Here is a 23,893-nt window from a genome sequence, read left to right on the forward strand (position 1 = left end):
CATTATGGCCATGGCCACAAGCTTCATGGTTGAACCTCTGATTGCTATATCCACACCTCAGTAACCTCAAGGCGCTATAAAACATACTGATTATTATGCACCCCCTTGAATAAGCATGGTGGTTTACTAGTTGATATAGACCTTTGCACAGCCATATTTGAGATGGGGAAATGATAGATGTCAAAGATCATTGCACTTTTTGTTTCTTTAAAACAGTTATTTAAGAGAACATTTGCCAATGTTGTTGGTGTTCCTGTTTTGATGTTTTCTTTTAAAAAAACATTCTAGTGATATCAGAATCCCCCGTTGTCAGACTATAAACTTGGCATCATTAAAACCAATTTTTATGTGAAGTGGCTAGGGCTCTAAAGAGGCTCCGTGAAGCTATTAGAAATCTGTTTACTTCTTTGAAAAGGAAGCAGCTGAATTAACATTAATGCAGTTAGGAAGAGAAAATTAAATATGTTGCTGCTCTTTTGAAAAGTATCAATGGTACTTAATGAGGTACACAGGAGGGAACGTATTAGCATCTTTTCCTTTTTAGGCGCTGCATATGCTTGCTTCACACTTCTCTAGGCTTAACTTCATCTTAACATTTTTGCTTTACATTTTGCATGAATTTAAAATCATATAATAAACAAAGCCTTTTTTCATATGGAAGTATACAATTAAAATGCAGAGTTGTTTCCATTTGTTCTCAGCAATGTTTTCCACTCAGCAAAATGGAAGAAGTGGCAAAGTTAGTGCAGCTGCCTGCCTGTAATTCATTCCCTGTCTTTCTTCCCCAAACAGATAAAGGTCCCATTTGCCCACCGAATAAACTCATCTCTGCACTAAACTCTGGAATCTATTTTAACGACATCACATTTCATGGCACTCTCTCTCTCCCACACACTTTTGAAAGCTTTCTTTCAGTTTTTCAAAAATACAGTTTCATCTCACCTCCTCTCAGCTTCATTCTTCCCACTCACTAACTTGTCATAGAATTCTATTGTAGAAACACATCCAACATACAAACTGTAAACCTCATCTTAATTCCCTCCCACACATCTCAGCAAAGCAGCCCATCTTTCCTGGCCTCTAGTGCTGCACTTACGAAGCACCTGTGGAGGGATGAACAAAGTGAACAAATCCTTTTAAGAAAATTATCTTGCTGTTTGCCCTCCTAAGATACAAAAACTAGCAAACTCAGGACCCTATGAAACAATTCATTTATTAGTAATATTTCAGAAAGCAACATTTTATTTATCAGTTTACCTCTTGGAAGCCATCTTGGCATATAAGCCATTTACAACTATAAAATCAAGCCATAATTAAAATACACAATGTTAAAACATCCTTAATTAAAATGTACGTAAAGCAAATGAACAATTCAAACAGTTTAAAAACAAACCACAAGTTCAATTCAGGGAAATGTTTGCCTAAACAAGCACATTTTTAGGGAGCTGGCGAAATGTCAACATTTTTAGGGACTCTTGTATTTCAGTAGGGAGAGTGTTCCACAGGCAGTGGTGTTACCAGATTATTGGATTACCACAATCCAATAATCATCAGCCTTGAAGAAACTAGCCAGATTCCATTAGCCGATCACAGTGCCCTTATGGGGCAGTGAATACGCCATTTGTGGAAAGTGTTATTAAGTTATTTCCCATTAAAATTAACTTGCTCACCTTTAGGAACAGGCCTCGGAGCTCACTCAGTAGCAACTGTTCTCTGGAAGCCATGTATCAGCCTTAAGCTTCTTAAATAATTTGCTTTACATTTGTGATCAAAGACTTATTTTGGAGTTTTGATGGATTTTGGCTATGCCCTTTTTGCAGAGAGAAATTTCTAAGTGTTGAGTTTTGCTTGGGGTTCCTCTGCAGTTGCTAGCAGCTTCTGAATTTTCTGTCAGTTATAGCTCACTTTATTTACAAGTAACAGATAAGCAGACAAGGCAGCTGAAAACTGCTTCAGTTGGGCTGCAGTTGGATTCTAAGCGCTCTGAAAATTGCACCCAGCATTTAATTCACTCGGTTTATTTTAGCAAGAGTCAGCCTAGATTAGCTTAGATTTAAACAAACCAAAGTGAAAACAACATGAACTAAATAAATGATTATGTGCTGAAGTTCGTAGAAACATTTGTGATAACGTACATATGATTCATGTGCTCTGCCATATAATGTTTCATATATCTTTCTTTGTTTCCTTTTTCATGGGAATTTTAAAAGGATACCAGTTTTGTTTTGACAGATTAAAGAATGCCACTGAAGCCAGAGTCCAATGAATAGATGTTCTTCCCTACAGGAAAAAACTCAACATTGCCATATGAATGTTCATAGGGGTTTTGGTCTTTCTGTTTTATTGTTCAGCTAGTGGTGTCTTTCCCAGTTCTGTAAGATTTGCTCTGTATTCTTAGACCATGATTTTATGGTCCAAGCTGCTTTTCTTAGAAGAATGCAGTGTCTGCCTTATCCTCAAGGTCTGGAACTTTGCCAGACTTGTGGTTTTCTGCTCTGCAAAGCATTCCACCCTCCAGAGAAAGTCGGGGGAATTGTCTTAGAAGCGGTTTTCCTTACGCTTACGAGAGGACTATGCTGCCATCCCACCAACATCTCCAAAGGAGTTGCTAATGAAAAAATGTGATGTTTATATCACCCAACCCTTCCTAGATGCTCATTTTCTTTACATACAAGCACTGCTCCTGCCCCATAAGCCATTCAGCCCATGCCAAAACCACTTATTGGAACTCCTGTTCAGAACAGGGCTCTCCTGCCTATGCCTGGAGCGCTGGCCAATGAAACTGAAAATAACCTGAAGCCTGTGATCATGCACACACATGCATCTTTCTTTTTTGAAAGGTAGCTGCTATCCCTGGGCACTCTCTTCCTAACTCTGAATGTTACAAAGAAGCTCAGTATAAAGGCACTGCAGTTGCTGGATCACAATGAATAATAAACTCCTGATGGCTCTTGGATTCCATCCACAACAATAAAACTCTTAGCAAAAGTTATTTGCCCAGAATTGTTTGGTGGGAAATATTATTGTCTTTTAAATGCATCCAGCCAGTTGAATGCAGTTCAACCCAGTGTGTGTGTGTGTGTCTTAGCTCAAAGTAATCTGGTTTTCATCTTCATGAACTAGGCTGTGGTACAATAAATCAAGTATAGAAAATGGTCTCATTATTGATAGTTGTGACTGCTTTTGTTCTTAACAGGGGCAGGCTGATCTTCTCAAAGATGCTAAGAACAAAGCCCTGGAGAACCTAAAGCAAATCCACTATGCTACTGTTTCATGTGGACTGAACAAGCCAGGATCAGAAACAGCCGAGGGTTCAAAGCCCCGTCGAAGCCTGGAGGCTATACCTGAAAAGGCGGGTGAAGAAAATGGAGAATGAAAGAACATTCTCATTATTTTGGAGTTTATAACTCTGCAACCATTGTAGCTGCACAAGACATTTTGCTTTGCACTTACTACTAGTGGGAGGGGAAATCCTGGAATTTTAAAAGCACAACTGGAGAAGCTAATTACTATCCATGAAAACTGTGAATGTACATAGCAATTCTGTGTGCAGAGGCAACTGAATTGTTCTAACATGGAAATAATATTGCTGGCTAAAATACTCTGTATATGTGTAAAAGATGTCATGATTCAATAATCTTGTGCAGAAAAATATCATTGTCATTTAACAGAAAAACAAATTGGTTTTCCTGACTGGAAATACGTTATAATGGCAAGGGAAGGAGCTTTTGTCATTGCTCAGAAAAGTGCCTTGATTTTTGGGGAAAATCTAGGTGTGCAGTGATTCCTTGATTTAGGAGCAGTGCAGTTCTATAATAGTTTGTTGTGTTAGGCCTGTTGTTGCACATCTAACTTAAAAATCAGGGCTGAAAATGTAAGCAAATGCACAGATTAAGCAAAATTCTATGATGAAGATACTTGGCAGTGTTCAGCTTTGAAAGTGCTACTCTTTTGGGTTTCTTTTTTGTTGTTGAGCCATAAATAAAAAGGGGAATGTAAATACAAAGTGCTTACTCCTGGCACAGTGCACTGTGGGAGAGCCGTTGCATAGAAGGAACATGTGCAATCAGTCAGCCATTAAATGCCTGAGTTAGGTGCATTTACCTATTTCCACCTAAGAACATCTGCAGATGTCTACAGCTAATGTAAAAGTGACCAAACTGCAAACAAAATACTGTACATAGTTTTATCATTTCGTGGAAGTGAAGTAATTCACATTAAAATGTTTTATGATACAATTCCCATGTTATTGGCCTAAAACTGAAGTTCAATTTTTGTTTTGTTTCAGGTTTTTAAATAGCCTTTTTAAACTTCCAGATCCATCAATCTTCCCATTACGTGGTTTTAACATGGATTTGTTTTTTGAAATTTCATACTCACTGTAAGCTGAATATACAAACCAAGATCTGCCTCCTAATGTTTCTGCTAAAAATAATAAAATGGGGTACGACATCACAAGGTGCAATAATTTTGAAGCAAATGAAGTCAGTTTTAAGAGATTTAAATTGTCTTTTTGTTGAGTGCCAGCGTCAACCCTGATTTTGTTAAGAGACAAGATAATCAAGTGAGTGCTTACCATGCTCAGCGGATAAGACAAGCTTGATCCAAAATGTTCTGTGCACCTCAGAAACACCATTCCCTTCCAGCAAAGCCTTCTCAATAAAAGATACACCATTTAAGCAACAAAATTAGGATTTCTTACTCAAATAATTTCAGTTCAAGCAGTGCTATTTTTCTGGGGAAATGTTCTGTTCTTTTATCATGGCAATGGCGCCTACCTGAGAGGTGCCGGAACTGAGTTCCGCTGAGTTCCAGTTGAAAAAAAGCCCTAGGTTCAAGTATAAATAGCTGCAATGTTGTAGGCTGAACCTTTAAGGACTGAATCAGGACTACCACCTGAACGGTGGATCAGCCAGTGACAATACTAGAGGCAGTCTTACAGTGAAAGGCTATACAGAGTAGATTGCATTAACTTTGCCATCTGCAGAATCGGTTCACCAATCTTTTTGCCACCAAGAGATGTTTCCCCTGGACACTTTTTCTTTGCTAGTTCTCTGCTGAATGGGTGGAGACGGGTACAGCCTGGGTGTGGCCAGATAAGAGGTGCAACCAGCAGAACAGCTCACTTCCCTTTTCACGAGAGAGGTGGGGGTAAGGGATGGCTTTTAAATAGGCCTCTAGCCTCTGAACTGTGGGTCGCCACTTAAGCAAAGACTACAGTTGTGTTAGTCTTGTGGTCGTGCAAATTCAACACCCCTTTCAAGTCCAGTGGATGAAACGGTATCAAGTTGTGGAACTAAAGAAGGGCTATCTGTGTTCTGCTTATCTTAAACTATGCTGGGATAGACGATACTTTCTTGCTCGGTGAACTAGCAGCCTTATCATTGCGTGTTGCTGTCCTCCAGTTGCCTTCCAAACACCTTTAAAGATATAGATAAGCCTACCAGTGCAATATCAAGCCGTCAAAACACACCTAAAATCACCGGGAAGTTCTGCTTCCTGCCTGTGCCTCAACTGATTTTGTTTTCTTCACGAAAAGAAACCTCTTCCGTAAAACTTAAGCACAGCAAGAGTAAAGTGCAATGGTTTCCTTTAATGTTGCAATCCCATTTGTGGTGTCCCTTCCTCTGCACTGCACTGCCTCCCAGAGCAAAAACATAACTGGCACAACACCTTTCTGCAGTTTGTGCTGGTGACTTGGCTCATTGGCTCAGCTGCCTGAGCCCATGGAAATATGACAGAGTCACATCTATTGGCATTTGCTGATTGCACCAACCAAGGAAAGGACAGTCTGTAACAAGACTAAACAGAGGGCCTTCTCGGTAGTGGCGCCCGCCCTGTGGAACGCCCTCCCTTCAGATGTGAAGGAAATAAGCAGCTATCTTCTTTTTAAAAGACATCTGAAGGAAGTTTTTAATATTTAATATTGTATTGTTTTTAACACTTGATTGGAAGCCGCCCAGAGTGGCTGGGTAAACTCAGCCAGATGGGCGGGGTATAAATAATAAATTATTATTATTATTATTATTATTATTATTATTATTATTATTAACAGGAATGGCAGAGGGAGGAAGAACTTTTTGGTTGCGAACAGGGAATTACGGGCCTCTCTGCTCAAGAACCAGAGACCTAATCATGGCTCCTTCAGTCAAGTTTAGTTATCCAAACTAATGCCATATCCTACCATTCTTACCTGCCACAATGTGCATGAGGACCAATGTTACAGGAGCTCCAATTTTATTCCAGTGGCTCCTTGCACCTGCCTTATTAATAAGCTGAGGGGGGGAAATGAAGAAGAAATGTCTGATGGACATTTCCAACCGCTGTCAGAAAGACTTGTTCACAGTGCCCCCCAAAAGGCCCCAAAGTTGTGCAGGCAGCTGTGCAGGCAGCAGCATGATTTGTCCCTTAGCCTCTGCGTAGGGGACAAATAATTGGCCCTTGCTTGAAGGTAGAAAGAAAAAAGTCTCTAAAGTGAGATATCATGTGGAAAACGAGACAGCTGGCAACCCTTGTTCAAGACAGGGCTTGCTGTGAAGTGCTTTTAATGTTGCTTAAGGAACAATTCATTGTCATTATGGGATGGACAAGGGAGCAGCTGCACCTGGAGCAAGGAGCATGATATTAGAAGCCGTTTATTTTGCAAAAACTTAAAGGGCATTTGCAGTTACATGGGAACTTGCACGATACATTGGCCTGGGTTTATTTCATATGTCCATACTGCATAGGGTGACCCAATGCATTGGCAACTATTAATATTTGTGTAGAAAAGGGAATTCAACAACAAGTGCAGTTTGTTGTTTTTAATGTTGGTGTGACTTGACAATGTGAACCTGCTCATATATTCCGTATTCCAGACAATGATGAAAGTGACAAAAATGGCTAGATTGTCCTAGCATTGTATGAGTCAAATTTACTTCTATGGCTCCCGCTATTGAACTGTCAACCTGATACACCCTGGGTTGAAGATGTGGCGCTTCCTCCCACCCCACTTTGAAGCAGTTAAAAAAAATCCTTACATTGGAAGTGAAACACTTATCAATACTCTATCCGATTAAAGTGGAATCCAATTTTCTCTGATGAAGTGAGGTGGTACTTATGACACGCTCTGGGTTTCACTTGATAAACTTGTCTCCACCAGCGGGTATCACATGATTACAAGGCTCTCTGTAAGAGCTGATCTGAGATAACCACTCCACACCAGCATGCTATCATATAACCATGTAAGTTATCTGATGGTGAAGCACAGACATTTGAATTACCTTGGGCTGTTCTTGCAACACTGCCCAATGTATCCTGATTTCTGCAAAGAGTATAATACACCAAATACTTCTATCAGTATAGTGGCCCTCAGCAACAGCTTTCTGCTGAATCACTTAAAACTCCCTTTACATGGTTTTTAAAAGGCAAGTGCCCGTTTTCTTTCACACAGGCTTATTCATTTAATTGAAACACTTCAAATGCATATTGGGTTGGGAAAGGTTACATCACGTTAAAACAAAATCATCCTCAGCAGTTGTGCCGAGCTATTTAGCCTAATGATGACAATCATTCTATGATAAGTCAGTCAAAACTTGCTCTTGCAGCTAAACAAACCAGTATTGGCCAAATAAAATTTAACATGTTGAGCCCGACTCAGGATACCACTGCTAAATGGTGGATAACACTTTTCACTTGGCTAAATGGCATGAGGCGCTCACAACTGGATGGAATTTTGGGGCTTCAGCTCAATACTTTGCACATAGGAAACCTCAGGTTCAACCCCTGGCTTTTCCAGGTATGGCTGCATCAAGAGGTCTGTCCGAAACCATTGCCAATCTCTGTAAAAAAAAATACTGATGTAGATGGACCAAATAAATCTGGATAAGGCATTAGAGCGCTTTTCAGCACATAATTGCTGTGTTCCAATTTGGCTGAAAAACATGGTGCTGGTCATCATTTATAGAATAGTAGTGCTGAGATTTGTCCCTGTTCAAAACACAGGCCTAGATACTTCCAAGGAAACTAGGACTAATTCTTAATTATGGGCAATATTCAACATTTGTCATACTCCAAGCAGTCACCTTGAAATAAATGGACTTACATTATGTAACTCTGTTGATTCCAGTGTGTCTGCTCTGAGTATGGCTAATGCTGAATATCATTATCCCCCTATTATTATTTACTATGTAATAATAATAATTTGGCACGCCATTGCACCCTCCTCGGATAGAACTACTTGGAATCTTTTTAAAGAACTACAAGATACCCTATTGTTTTTGTGGTCACTTGGACAACACAAGGCTAGTGAATGATTTCCTGACAAACAACGACACCAGCTTAGATGTGTTAATACAAAGAAATTCAGTTAGTGGTTAGATGCCACTTTTTGCAGAATAAACCACATTTTTATCAGGCCGCTCACCAGCTGTGTGCATACCATAAAGACCTAGTTGGTTGCTTTTCTTTTAATTGTTGTAGACCATCAACAAGTCTGAACAACTAAATGCCACTAACGCAACTAACACACTAAATCAGAAGGCTTGTCTGTTGATAAAACTCAACAGCAACTCAGTGTATCTACCACAGAGCTGCAGGCCTACAGAAGTTGTTTGACTACAATTCCCTTCCTACTGGCCATGCTGCCGGGGCTGATGGGAATTGTAGTCCAGTGACATTCAGAGGGCCACAGGTTCCCCATCCCTAATCTACTGGATGTGGGTAAAGCCCCGAGCAGCTACTGAGCAATTTCCACCACCAGAAAGGTCTTGGCTTTCAGATGGGTGTTTTCAGCTGAACTGCTCAGCCTCATTTACAATGACATCATTGGAAATACAGTGTCCTCTAAATCACTCCGATGCACGCATTCGCTTTCTCTGCTGAGCATGATTTGCCTCAGTGTTAAAGGGTTTTGTACTGGAAGGCGGGGGGGGGGAGAGAAACATTTCATAGTAAGACATTTAAATGCCACAGATGTCACAACATTAGACAGTTGAGAGGTAGAGGTGTGTGTGTGTGTGTGTGTGTGTGAGTGTGTGTGTGTGTGTGTGAGAGAGAGAGAGAGAGAGAGAGAGAGAGAGAAACAGTGCAGAGAGCTTATCAGGGAAATGACATGCAGTTAGTGACACTTTACATACGTTGCCTCTATGCACTGGTTCTGTGCAGTGTTTTTTTTAAAAAAATGTCATCTAACTGCATCAATTCCATTCAGATGCAGCCATTATTATGAGAGCATCAATAACAGGAAAATCTAATTAGGGGATAAAAGGCTTGCAAGGGATGGAGCCCTTTTTCATATTGAAATGGTAATGAATTAAGCACAAGCCATGAAGGATATTGTTTTTTATGACTAGTGACAAGTACAAAGGCTCACAAGACCTGCTTTCTGCCACAGGATTAAGTGAAATGTCTTTCTCATTTTCGCACCTGGCCCTTTCTGCTCTCAGTCAAGCTGCACATGCCTTCCGAAATCTGCACGTATGTGCTAAATATGCTTGTGAATGCATTAATGCTGTAAAGACTCTGGCAGCGGGTAAAGAACCAGCCTATGTAAGCATACCATGCACCTCACCACATATGCATTCATTCACCATTCAGAAAGCCCAATCACATGCAGAGTCTGGAAGTAAGAAAGGGCGTGGTTGGAAGCCTAGGTCTAAACACAAATGGACACAACCACATGACGAATGTGTTTGCACACGATGTGGAGTGCACAGAATGTTTATCCGTAGCACCAGCCAGAGTCATTCCATGACATTTTGCTGTCTGAGGCAGGACACCAAATTCCCCTCAATGCCACATCATGTATCCCAAGGCAGGCACTGGAAGCAGAAGTCCCACAAGCAGCTCTTTCCCTCCCCTGGCAGAGAAACAATGCAACAATATCTGCAGGTAACAATTTTCTGCCTTTCTTGACACCCACAATCAGCTGCCTGAGGCAGCTGCTTCACAATGGTAGGGCCGGTGCTGCCCACATGCACATTCATACAGTGAAAACTGTGTCTCAGCTGTCCATTTACTTTAGGCACAACAAATTAAAATAGTAAACTACTTTATACCAGGTCAGACTGCCACTGAGCTGTGGTCCTTTTCCAAGGATGCATGCAAAAGATGGCTGATGAACTACAGTCATGCCGGCTGCCTCATCTAGCAAGTTACCAGCAGGTAGGAAAGAATCAAATGCCATGATCAGCACTACAGAATCTTCTGAGCAGGATTCTAGCAGGCAACACTTCCCTGTCGGAGTCCTTCCTACGTTAAGTAAGACCACTATGCCCCTTGGGCTACTGTAATGAGAATGACTGTGGAGAGGCACTGCCAATCCAAATCACAGAATAAATGAGCAAATGAGACTTGGCAGTAAGAAAATGGGGATAAGTACAGTAGAGCAACCAATTACCGAGAAAGGGACTTATTTTGTCTCCCTGCTCTGCAAAAAGTGACAGTGCTGAGGCTGCTATCTGATTCTGACATATTTCATGATGTGCCTATTTTAGCTATGATGAGATACACACTTCTGGAACACCAAATACTTTTCATCGGAGGCCTTCTGTATTTTTGCAGCTAAGCAGCACCCACAAATTAAAGGTTTATTATATCTATCTATCTATCTATCTATCTATCTATCTATCTATCTATCACCTGTCTATCTGTCTGTCTATCTATCTATCTATCTATCTATCATCTATCTATCATCTATCTTATTTTTATTCCACCTGATAAGAACTCATAGCTGTTAAGAACACAAAGATAACCAGCTAATCTTGACCAGGACCACAATCACACCGTACATTTAAAGAACTATGATACCACTTTAAACAGTTATGGATTGTCCCAAAGAATTCTGGGAGTTGCAGTTTAAGGGTGTTGAGAGTTGTTAGAAAACCACAGAACTATGATTCCTGGAGTTTCCTGAAAGAGGAATTGAGTGTCAAGCTACTCTGAGTAATGAAGCTCTGTGAGAGGAACAGGGGTGTTAGTACCCTTAAAAAACTACAGCTCCCAAAATGTTAGTAGTGTGTGCGATTCTTTAGACTGAAGCAGCATACCTCAGGGTAATTTCCCAGCCAGCTTCAGTGTAATACACTATTTCTAAAAAGTTGAATAATGCAGTTGACATAGTTGGCAACTAATTTTGGTCTGAATTAAATTAGTGACCACTTAGCTTTAGGGCAATGTGAATTACAACCGGACAGAGGCAAGACCTGCTAGATGTTTACATTTATCTACCATGCTTAATGGTGTTTACGTTGTGTAATGATGTTGTTCAGCTAGTAAATCAGTTTCAAATATAGTACAGGATGACTTGCCTTTAGTGCTCAGAAGGCATCACAAAGCACAGCACAATTACAACCCACTTAAACATAAATAAATCCCAAAAGAACACAGTTAATTCGGTATGCCAGGAAATATGAACAAACTAAACCCTTTAATTTCAATAACACAGCAGAGTTTGCGTCAATTAGGTACTGTTTGTTCAAGTTGCAAGAGGCTAAAATTCTTTACTAAAAGGTGTGCAAAATTTTGTTTTAATTTCTCAATTCATTTTCATTTTAAAAATTCATCTGAATTGCATTCATTTCATTTCTTAGTCATTTTAATCACATATGTCTAGGTCTTCCCAATACATTTTATTTTTAACATAAATATCACTGAAAGATCAGGTCAGTCTCCTCCTGCCTCCAACTTCTTCCATATGGCACAAAATTTCCAGGTATTCTATTACTTTCCTATAATTTTCTAGAGTGAATGAAGGATTAACATTTAGCATCTGTCATAGTTTGCTATCTCTTTCTTCTTCCCTGAAAACATTTCTCTGATCTGTATAGATGGGGTTTTTTTTAATCATTTCTATTGCTATGAAAAATTGAAACAATTTGATGTGTGTACTAAATCTCCCTTGTTTCATAAAATATACAATTAAAAGCTACTTATCCCCCCCAATGCTTGTTTTAACAATGCTGCATCACCTTGTATTATTTCCAGAAACAACAAGAAGAAAGCATGACATTATGAAGATATGCAGGAGGATAGTCAAAGATGAATTTAGCTTGCTTAATGGGTATATGCCCCACTTTCCCCATCCACCAAGAATTTGCTCAAAGAGGCTTACAAATATAAAAGCAAAAATAACCCAACCATTAAAACACAAATTAACTAACTAAAAGGAGCAGCAAAACCACAAACAGCAGCACCATACACCAGATGCATTAAACAGGAACAGAATCAAATGCTTATGGGGAAAAGGAATGTTTTCAAACAAAGAGGAAGATAACCCAACATTCCACACATACAGGGTGCAATGATGTTTTTGCCAAATGCAACAGCTTTTCAAAAATTTATTATTCAGGGACATCACATTTCTTTCATTAAATAGCAGGCTTAAACACAGCACAACAAAAACAGCAAAACAGACTTCAAGCAAACTAACATAGCATGAACAAGATAAAACACTTCCCCATTCAGTTACCCTGAACTCCAGCGATCAGTAACAGGAAGATTCCAGCTGGCCTGTTTGTTGCACCCTTTCACAGAATCAGAGTTCGAAGGACCACGAGGATCCTCACCAGTTCAACCCCCTGCAATGCAGGAATCTTTCACCCAACATAGGACTTGAACCCATAACCTTGAGATTAAGAGCCTCATCCTCTATCGCAGGGGTCAGCAAACTTTTTCAGCAGGGGGCCAGTCCACTGTCCCTCAGACCTTGTGGGGACTGGACTATATTTTGGGAGGGGGGAAATGAACGAATTTCTATGCCCCACAAATAACCCAGAGATGCATTTTAAATAAAAAGACACATTCTACTCATATAAAAACACACTGATTCCTGGACCATCTGTGGGCCGGATTTAGAAGGCGATTGGGCCGGATTCGGCCCCCGGGCCTTAGTTTGCCTACCCATGCTCTACCAGCTGAGCTATGTCAGGGCCTACAATGAACCTCCAGGGGTCAGACCCCACCTGATAAACTTATATACTCTTCCACAGTGCTATTTTTCTAGAAAAAGAGGTGTCAGGACTCACCATGAACGCCTCCCTTGTTCTCTTCAAATGGCACTGGTGAGGTGCTGGAACTGAAAAAAGCTCTTCTCTTCTAGACTCTTGGTGGCCTATTGGCCTAATACCTAAATTCAACCCACCTGTCAAACTAGGCCAATCTACAGGGACCAGCACAGTTAATCAACTCTGCAGCTGCATTCCTGCTGGCAGGTACTCAGCCTACACCTGGCCCACCAGCAGGTCTTCCCACATCCTGCTGCTACTTAGGCCTGGGTAAAAGCAAACAATGAACCCTTGCCGCTTGCCAAGGTGCTACTAAGCAGGGAGGAAGAATCTTACAGACCAATCAACCTATCTCCTTGAAATACAAGTGTCTTTCACAGTAGGTTTCCCCTACAAATGACACATGCGAGAGGGTCAGAACATCCATTCTTAAAGGATGAGCAGATTGCCAAAAGAGGAGATCTTTCAAGCAGCCTGGTCGCATGGGCTTTATAAGCTATAACAGGCAACTTTAGATTTAGATTCCTACATTATGCTACCTTTTGAAGCCCATTTAGCACCTGTTCAACCTGCACATTTATAAACAGATTACAAATCACTCACAACTTATACACATTTAAACTTGTGCAATTGCAACTTGACATACTTGGTGACTGGCCAATTGAAATTGCACAAATTAAATGCAATGACGGTGGAGAGCTTAAAAGCTATTTCCATGCTGGGAAAACCTTGCACAAAAATAGCTTTTGAGCTCTGGGAGGCTCTCATGAGATCTTGCAAGAGCTTCCCAGAGTCCATGTGAGAGCCTCCACTGGAAGAGGAGGAGGAGGAGGAGTTTGGATTTGATATCCCGCTTTAGCACTACCCGAAGGAGTCTCAAAGCGGCTAACAATCTCCTTTCCCTTCCTCCCCCACAACAAACTGTGAGGTGAGTGGGGCTGAGAGACTTCAGAGAAGTGTGACTGGCCCAAGGTCACCCAGCAGCTGCATGTGGAGGAGCGGAGACGCGAACCCGGTTCCCCAGATTACAAGTCTACCGCTCTTAACCACTACACCACACTGGCTCTCACACTGGAATTGCTACATTGCTGGAAGAAACTCTAGGAAGGCTGCCCTTGCAACTCAGGGCAATGGGAGAGTGAAATAGTTGCATCAGAGAGGAGTGCTTCTGCTTTCCAGTTTGCAGCTCTTATCTTTTCTCAGTAAATAATAAAATCACATGGCTACAATAAGAGGAAACCCTTTGTTTGTTATGGTGCCTGCGGTGAAGACTCATCGATACAAACCCCATATAATTAAGTGATAATATTTATAGACTTCAGCTTCCTGCTTTCTTTTTGGTGTCCTGCTGATGGACTAACAGCAAACAAAAGCTCATGTTCTTAATGTTAGAGGCACAACATTAATGCTGCTGGAGAAACGGGAGTGGAAAGCCAGTCTTCAAAAGGGAGCTGCTTACATTCTTTCTCTCTTGTCCCAGGAGAGCAGCTCTAAGATTCTTGCTATAGAGTACATTATTTCCCCTGCATTCCACACTCCCTCCAAAAGACAACTGGAGTCAAGCGCATCTGGGGACCCTGCCTTTCCCTCCCTGCTCACAGTTCAAAAAGCAGCCTGAGGGCAATATGGTGCTAAAAAAAAATACAAGAGGGGAAAGGGTTAAGCAGACTCTCCCTCTCTACCCTTTTCCCCCATTTGGCCATAGCCTGGCCTAGGAGTCCGAGTCCCACTTCATGCAGTGTCTAAATTATCCTAACAAAAGAGGTAATCTGCACCTCCACCATCTTAGTCTCCTATGGTTTGGCCTCATCCATCGTCCTCAACTTTTCCTAATAGCCATCTTAGGACCTATTCTAACTACAGCTGCCCCACGTTTCCTCCCAGAAAGCCACACTTGAAAAAAACACGCTATGCTAAAACAAACAAAGACCACCTCTAGGACTGGTGTGTAACTTTATACCTCTGCCATCCATGCAATAGTAACTCTCTGCTTCCCCTTGTGGTATGAAGGGTCAGTGCAGCCTTTCGCAGAATCCATGGAATATAGGACACTTAGGTCACCTCTATGTCTCTCATGTCACTTTGTAGTTATTACTTTCCCAAAGGATCTTGGGAACTGTAGTTTATTAATGGTGCTGAGAGTTGTTAGGAGACTCCTATGCCACTCACAGAACTGCAATTCCTGGAGTTCTCTGGGAAGAAGGATTATTAAACCACTCTGAGAATTGAATCCCCTTGTGAAGAATAGGAGAGGCTCTTCTAATCCAGCGAGGGAGCCGGTTTCAGCACTTATCGGGTGATGCACAGGAAGATGCACACCTTGTAGAAAGGTGGCACAGTGAGTCGGTGCGCCTGGCTGTTAACCAGAAGGTTGGTGGTTTGAGTCCACCCAATGGTGGCTGTGGCAGCATTCCTGCATTGCAGGGGGTTGGACTAGATGACCCTCGGGGTCCCTTCCAGCTCTATGATGCCATGATCAATTGCACTCATTTGATGGTGATGTTTGTCTCCACCCGGGTCCAAGGCTTTTTACAGATGACATGCTTCTTGTCAGCACTGGTTCAGGGTCATGGAATTTTTTTTACCCATATATAGGTTGAGCAGAAGGTGAGGAAGCAGGTACCCACAATGCCTATATTAGGCTTGGAGTTTCTTCCTCCCTCTGCAAACCTGATTTTTCTCTAATCAGCAGCAAAAGGGTGTGCTGTGACTTTTAGCCCCAAACCCACCCCTATTTCCCTCACTTACCATGAATACACCTGGACAGAACATGGGCCTCAGCCCTTACCTTGGCCACTAGGCACCACCTTCCATCCTAACCTACGACTGCCAATTAAATTTATTGTCAGAAGCCAAGCCAATGAGCAAGGCCACAAGTAGCTCGCAATAATACGTAGGCTCCTTTTCAAGGGGGGGGGGGAGTCTTCTCTAGACTCTTTTATTACTCATGTGGCTTTGTTCTGAATTAACTTGTTACCTCTGGGAAATCTATCTAATTCGTTCACGGCGTTTCTTACACGGGCTTAGTCATGGCTACTTGCTTAGATGGCTTTAAAAGGGAATTAGATAGATCCATGGAAAGTAATGCCTACTCTTCAAAAAGGCAATGCGCAACCTTATGAGCACTCATTTCACTGAATGCCAGACTCTGGGGAGCAACCGCCGGAGGAGGCTGCTGCCTTTGTGTCCTAATTCTGAGCTTCCCAGAGGCATTTGACCAGCCACTGTAGGGAAAAGGATGTTGGAGCAGGAGGACCTTTGGTCTGATCCAGCTGGGCTCTGCGTGCATTCTTATGTCTTCTCGCAGAAGTGCATGACGAAGACTTGGTTTCTTTAAAAAGAGCAGACATGAAAGGAACATTCCTCACTTAGGAGTGTTAATATACAAATGGCTAAAAGACTCCACCTGTTCTACTGAGGATTTTCTGTCCAAATTAATTAATATCATGGTGGTTCTTTTAAAGAGGAGGGAAAAAAGTATCTCACTTGTACGAGAGACTCGTGGAGGAACAAATGCGGTTCTTAAATGCTGGATTGTGCTTGCCGGAATCTGCAAAGGAACATCCCCCTCTATTTTCTCTAACAAACGGTCTGTGTAAAACACCCCATGGCAATATCTCCTACGGAGGCATTTTCAGCAGACAACAAAGGCTGGAGCACTGGAAAAAAATGTTTTCTTCTTTTGTAGGGTGGTAATGATGTGATCAAACAAGGACATAATGGCAGCTCGGCATATTATCGTGGTCCCTGGACAAAATGCCAGCCAGTTTGAAATAGGTGCTCCTGTAGGCATGAAAGGAAGCCATCAGATTGAGACAGCGTGTGTAAATGTGTATTTCCATGCTTGGGTGTTTGAACAGCTTCCAGAATTTGGTTATGGGGGAGATGGTAGTAGTGAACAGAGACTCTGCCATCTATAGACTTGAAATCCTACGCGCATGTTTCCCTAGGGAGGCAAATAAGGAGCCGCCACACATTGGCCCTTTCAAAACTGGGCTCCTACTAATACTGCTGAAGCGTGGCTCTTCCACGCCAAGCTTGAACCAGAATTGAAAGTGTGCTTCCAGCCTCAGCTGCTGTGCCAGCTCCAGCTTTTACTTGGAAATACAGTCGTACCTCAGAAGTTGAATGGAATCTGTTCCAGAAGTCCATTCAACTTCCAAAATGTTCAGAAATCAAGGCTCAGCTTTCCGATTGGCTGCAGGAACCTCCTGCAGCCAATTGGAACCCGCGTCGGACATCCGGGGTTCCAAAGAACATTTGCAAACTGGAACACTCACTTCCGGGTTTGCGGCGTTTCGGAGCCAAAACATTCGTCTCGCAAGGCGTTGGACTTCTGAGGTATGACTGTATTAATTTTGCCAGTTACCCAGCACCCTGAACACTTCCAGATTAAAATACTGTCATAGTGTTGCACGCCACCCCTAAGGAAACAAAGGGAACAGCTCTATGCTTGATGGGAAATGGGTAGGTCCCCCTTCCTCAGCTGGCTGGTGGTAATAATAATAATAATACAGTGGTACCTCGGTTTATGAACTTAATCTGTTCCGGAATTCCGTTCTTATACCGAGGCGCACTTTCCCTAATGAGGCCTCCTGCCGCTGGTGCCCTTCCACCATTCGGATTCCGAGGCAAAGTTCTCACCAAATCGTTCTTAAACTGGACTGTTCTTAAACCGAGGTATAATAATAATAATAATAATAATAATAATAATAATAATAATAATAATAAATTTATACCCCACCCACCTGGCTGGGTTTCCCCAGGCACTCTGGGCTGCTTCCAACAAAATATTAAATACAATAATTCATCAAATATTAAAAGCTTCCTTAAACATAAAGACAAAGGCTACAGTTGAGAGTTATGTGAGCCTGAAGCTGGCAGCAAAGCAACAGGCTGGGAAGCCAGAGAAGCAGAGCCATGCCTGATTTCTGCTTGAGTCCAAGGCAGCAGCTATGGGGCAAGCAAGGTCCTCTTGGGGCCTAGCACAGAACTGCTCCCTTTGTTTCCCTAATGGCCTACAGTGGTACCTCGGGTTAAGAACTTAATTCGTTCTGGAGGTCCGTTCTTAACCTGAAGCACCACTTTAGCTAATGGGGCCTCCCACTGCTGCTGCATGATTTCTGTTCTCATCCAGAAGCAAAGTTCTTAACCCGAGGTACTATTTCTGGGTTAGCAGAGGCTGTAACCTGAAGCGTCTGTAACCTGAAGCATCTGTAACCCGAAGTACCACTGTATTGCTTTATCAGGAAGCTAGCCAGGAATTAGAAGGGTCTCAGCGTACAGCCTACTCCTCGCCAAAATCTTAGAACACTACCTGGGTCATTCTTGAAAATGTCTGGAAATGTCAATTGGTGCAATATGCATTGGTGAGGCTGCTGATGGTAACCTAGTTTATTCAGCCATATTATAAAACACTGATATTAGATCAGTGACATTGGTTCTGAATTTGTTTGCTGGAGAAATTCAAGATGCTGACCCTTACCTTCAAGGCCCTGTAGGCCTAGGAGATGTTTAGTTATTTATTCCTCCACCCTGTGGGATGTGAGAACAAGGATGCAGGACCAGATCATCTCATCAACAGGGATCAAGTTATGGAATTCATTGCTTCAGAAGATCTGACTCTCTACCTCATCAACTGAGTTCAGATGGCAAGTTAACCCTGTTTCAATGCAGTATTTTAAGAAATTGCCCACTGCTGTTCTGGGATTCTCCCAGCTGCTACGTGGTGCTCTGGGGACCTAACAGGAATGAAAGCATAATATGTAAGTAATTAGGAAAATGAATATAGTTGGAATTTCAAAGAATTAAAAAAATGGGCAGGGGCGGAACAGGCTGGGGACAGGCAGATAAGTAGAATCAACATTGTCAAGATAAAAACAGCAGTAAAGATACCTACTTGTTTTGATATCTTCAGGTTATTTCAGTTCACCCTGCAACCATTTCCTTCTGTTTTCCTTTAGCTAGACTCTTTTCTTGAGCCTGTGAACCAGGTGACTGTGAAGTACATTTCACTGCATTTGGCCCTAACAGGGTCTTAATAATATTCATGTCTCTCACTGTCTCTTTCTTCTTAAAGCGTGACTCTTCCATCCCCACCATCATTCACATTTTCTACACTTGTGTCCGGTTTTAGCTAAGAAAATAGAAAGAAGCAAGCACTTGTTTGACAGGCAAATACAAACAACGATGCAGAACACTGCGAGGATTTATTTATTTTTTGTAAGCCTCAGAGTTCTCCAAAGGTTTTGTGCTATTTTGGCTCTTACAGAAGTTGAGCAATCCCCTACAGATTCCTTAAAGGAAGTTCACCTTCTTCAGGACGTGGAAATGCCTATACAAAAGAAAACATTGATTATGGTTTGTGAGTATCTGTGACTGTTCACACAAGTCCTGATCCAGGAAAAAAGCACGTTTGGTAGCACGTTTGGTGGAAAGGGCCACAGCTCAGTGGCAAAGGGCACAGATTTGATCTCTGTTATCTCCAGGTAGGATGGGGGGAGGAAACCCTGCCTAAAAAACCTGGAGAGCTGCTGTCAATCAGTGTGGACAATACTGAGCTACATGGACCAATGTAGATGGACAGCTGAAACAGTGAGGCTTTATCAGCATCAGTTGTTTGTTAAGGGAGGCAGAGAGTCCGGGTTCATTCCTGTTCCCTGTACCACACAACACAGAGCCCCAGATGCTCTCACCATATGAGTAATCTACGCAGCATATATGGTAGCACTGAGAAAAAGGGGTAAACATATTTGTACAGTATGACTCAAAAGGCAAAAATGCATTAATTCAGCATATCTGACATCTGCTGTTCACACTGAGAGAGATCCCGGCTTCTCCAATTGGCAAACCAGGGACTAGCAAGGGGAGTCTAAACAACGCAGCCCAGAAGGGTCATTGCAAAGGCTCACCTTAGATGCGGAGAAAGAGAAATCTGTTTTGCGCCGATATTATTCCAAGCTGTTTCTGCAGTTGGCTAGGTTTGTAGAATTCTCAGGTTTTTCAGGCTCTTGAGAGAGGAGTCTTTGGATTCCCAAACAGGTTGAGTAAAAAATTTCTTGTACTAGTGAGCCCCGAATAACCCCTCCCTCCTTTCTTCCTGCTTGGCCCATTTTTGGAGCTCTTTTCTCCACCCTTTGTGCATCACTCAAGAAAACAGAGAATTACACAAAAACTAAAACCATGCACACTTGTTATTTCCATGTAGAGCATACCTGGATGGAGAGGAGCCACACCCTGTCCCAACAATGGATCTTCTCATAGCAACTGCATGTGGTTGTCTGCATACAAAAACCAAGACAAGGTGCTTGTGCCTCCTCACATGTAGGGGGTGCTGCCCAATTAGAGCAGTTGGTTGTGTGAGTGTGCCAATGGCACACAACCCCCATGTGCAAGGAGGGGCTGGTGCTTTAGCCATTGTATTTGGACAAGGAAACCCAGACAGTGGGGCCGGGGCTAAAAGTGCAGCCCTGCCACAGCCTGCCCTTTGTGCAAGAAAGGAGTGCAGAGGGTTTATTCACTGTCTCAGCCCAACACTGTAACAACAACAACAACAACAACTTATTATTTATACCCCACCCATCTGGCTGAGTTTCCCCAGCCACTCTGGACGGCTCCCAACAGAATTAATGATAATAATAACAATAAAAAAGCAATAAAACATCAGACATTAAAAACTTTCCTAAACAGGGGAAGCTTACCTGACACCAATACCGATTGCCGTTACTGTCTTATGTATTTATTTATATACCACTTAATGCCAGAATAAGCTTCCAAGCGGTTTGCAAGTATAGAAACCAATTGTGCAGGCATTAAAATATAAACACCCATAATTGAAATGCACGATAAAAATCCAATCCAAATATAAAAATTACAGCTGGGACAGCTCAGCTGGTAGAGCATGGGATTCTTAATCTCAGGGTTATGGGTTCAAGTCCCACATTTGGCAAAATATGGCTGCATTGCGTGAATTTGGGACTAGATGACTCTTGTGGTCCATTCCAGCTCCATGTCTATGATTCTATATAAATCGCCATAGTTAAAATAGGCAATAACACAATTTCATCAAAACAACTCAGAAGACTAAAGAGATGAAGTTTATGCTAAAGCAAACAGGTGTACAATATCTTTAAAAGCCAGTAGAATGAGAACACTGTTTTATTTCAGAGAGTGTAAATTTCACAGTACTGGTGCCACCAGAGAAAAAGCCCAGCTCTGTATCACAATAATCCTTAGGATGTGGCAAGATTCACTTGGCTTACACCAGGCACTTGAAGACATGTAGGGAAATGTAATCAGACCCAGTTGCTATTGCTGCTGTGGCCAGTTAAGCCAATGGGCAAGGAATTGGTTGGCAGAATGGCCAAATAGGTATGGGCATCAGCCCCAGTGGGACCCTCCCAGGACACTTGGCCAAGGGAGCTACAGCACCCAACAAACTACAGGAGAAGCTGCTGTCTGGACCAGCCTTTGCAGCAATGACAGCTATTTTCTGCTTTGAATGTTTATGGCCCAGGAAGAAACGAGGGCTTGACTTGCATTTGTTCCCCAAACAGAAGAACTTTTCATTCCGAGTTCTGCAAAGGCTCTTGATAATTACCCCAATTATGCCTGCCACTAAACAGCAAGTGCCATTTATAAATACTCCGAACAATTCTGAGTGCCAGCATGCTTATTACTACCTCTGTTTGTTTTCATTAACTAAAGATTTAACTGCCTTGGTAACCGGCAATTCTGGCTATATTTGTAGTCTGACTGAGGTCAGGACAACATGTGAATGTTTCTTTTCAGGGCTGAAAGTCTGTGATTTGTGTCAAGGTACTAATTCATTATTATGCCTCGTCTGTCGCCGTTTTGCAAAAAAAACCGACAACCACCAGCCAAAAAAGAGACAAGGAAGAATAGAAAATTTATTACACAACTGTGATTGAGCTAAATTAAGGGGGGGGGGGAGGAAGATTTAAAAAGAAAAAGACGCTGGGCAGAGCAATCCTAACTTGGGGATGATCAGAGTGGCAGAGAAGGGTAGTGTTTTTTCCCCTTGCTCCTCCAAGAAAGCATAGCAGAGGCATGGTCTGGGCCAGCCTAGGATCCAGCAGATCCTGCGACAGACTTGCTCCACTCCACACCATTTTGCTACTGCCAGCAGAAACACCAACACCACCAGCTCCCAAGGCTCCCACACCTTCAGTGGGCACAGCTGGTGGTTCTGTGGAGCTGGATGAGCTTGGGGCGGGGGTACTGTGGGGGAAAAGACATCTTTGCCAAATCCACACCCACCCACCCCGCCATCCCAGAGCAGGAGTTAGGAGAGCTCCCTAAGTGGAACAGACATACCCAGAAAATTAATCCTATATACCAATAGCAAACTCAAGATTTTGAGCATGGAGTCAGCTTGGGCCATCCATGCACACACACTGAGGCTTGCAGAAACACAATGATCTTTAGAAATAAATTCTATGTGGCATTTCCTCCTCTCCATCCCTGCTCATTGAAAATTGGGTGGGATCAGTAGCCATGAAACGCTGACTACTGGGTGGGTGAGCAGGGGGAGAGGAGGAATGGAATATCCTGGGAAAGGGTACCTAGCTGACATTCCAAACAGGAGCAGTCCATGCTGCAACATTTTTGTTGTTGTTGCAGATCTCAGTGCATTGCTTTAAGAAAGCAAGCTTTATTGATTGATTGATTGATTGATTGAGTAGGTATAAAACATTTCCATTTTTCATTTGGGCTTTAAAAGAGCCCCACAGGTTTCATTCTTTTATTACAGTGATTGAATACAATGGTTCACAAAGCTGTGTCTGTAACTATGCAACTGTAACAATACTTCTTGAATACGTGATAAAAACGTTAATGGGTAAAAAAGAAAACCACACCAATACATAAAAAAAGAAAGAAGAGATGCTCAAGCCATACAGAGAAAGCGTAAAATTACAATGCATGTAAAAGCCTTGGGGAACAAAAATATATTTATCACCCCCTTGATATGCAACAAAAAGGGGTCAGTCTAACTTCCTTGTTGCGCAGTTGGGGTGCTCCTACTGATAAGGCTCTGCCCCAGGTCCCTACCGATTACAGGACACAGAACAGAGCCCCAGTGACAACCATGACTGAAAGACAGGCAAGTTCATGTAGGAGGAGTCAAATCTATATAGCACTCAGCTTCTTCTGGTGGTTCAGCTGCTGAACACAGTTGTATCTGAAGTGCCATCTACTTTAATTGGATGACATGGAAAATACAACTGACCACATTTTGCCCAGATGTAGTGATGGTGGGGATAAAGTTTAATTGATTAATTTGTGCCTGTTGCATAGAAATGTGCTTAACAGGCTTCAGTATGAAACCAAGGGTGTCAACCCAAGTTCCTATGGGCAGAGCTTTTTCTGAGTGGGCCCAGCTCAAGATAAATGTTAACAGTAAGCCTTAACCTTTAAATAGTGGGAACTTAAATTTCAAAATGTCCTTAATAGCCGTTAATGCATGCATCCACATCTGAGCTCAGCAGGTAGGGCTCTCTTGGGCTGACTTCCAAGCTGGCTGTTTTTAGAAACCATCAATTGTTTTGTCTCAGTTTAAGCTGCTTCCTAATCTTCATAGCAGGAATCCAAGATCAAATATGGCCTTCCGGGAACACCATGTATCACTCCTAATCTTTCCAGAAGACATGAAAAAAGAGTGGGTGAAAGGGGCAAATGTACATACTTGCAAGCCATGCATGAGTAAGGTCAGACTAGGGACGTGGCCAATTTCAGTTCTCTTGTTGAAGGAGACTCCAGTAGAGTCTCAAAATAAATGAGAAACCACCAGCTCACCATGGGTCAATAGCTCTGCTTGAGTCATGGACTGCTTTGCTTTGGGCATGCTGAGGAATTAGCCCTGATCATGATGAAAACTAATTTGTTCAGGG

General features: G+C 42.2%; 2 protein-coding genes across 6 annotated transcripts in view; one reads left to right on the forward strand and one right to left on the reverse strand.

The window, feature by feature from the left end:
- Positions 1-4,488, forward strand: part of PLCL2 (phospholipase C like 2) — a 137,024-nt gene extending 132,536 nt beyond the window's left edge. For 4 of the 5 annotated variants that reach the window (XM_053359266.1, XM_053359263.1, XM_053359265.1 and 1 more), the window contains one exon: positions 3,197-4,488. In XM_053359266.1, coding sequence (XP_053215241.1) covers positions 3,197-3,376 — 180 coding nt within the window. In that variant the 3' untranslated portion in view covers positions 3,377-4,488. The remainder of the gene's footprint in view (positions 1-3,196) is intronic. The other variant, XM_053359268.1, reaches the window with a different exon arrangement.
- TBC1D5 (TBC1 domain family member 5) overlaps positions 1-23,893 on the reverse strand; it is a 289,716-nt gene that overhangs the window by 12,409 nt on the left and 253,414 nt on the right. The window lies entirely within an intron of this gene.

This window comes from Podarcis raffonei, chromosome 12 (assembly GCF_027172205.1).
Source record: "Podarcis raffonei isolate rPodRaf1 chromosome 12, rPodRaf1.pri, whole genome shotgun sequence".
NCBI lineage: Eukaryota > Metazoa > Chordata > Lepidosauria > Squamata > Lacertidae > Podarcis > Podarcis raffonei.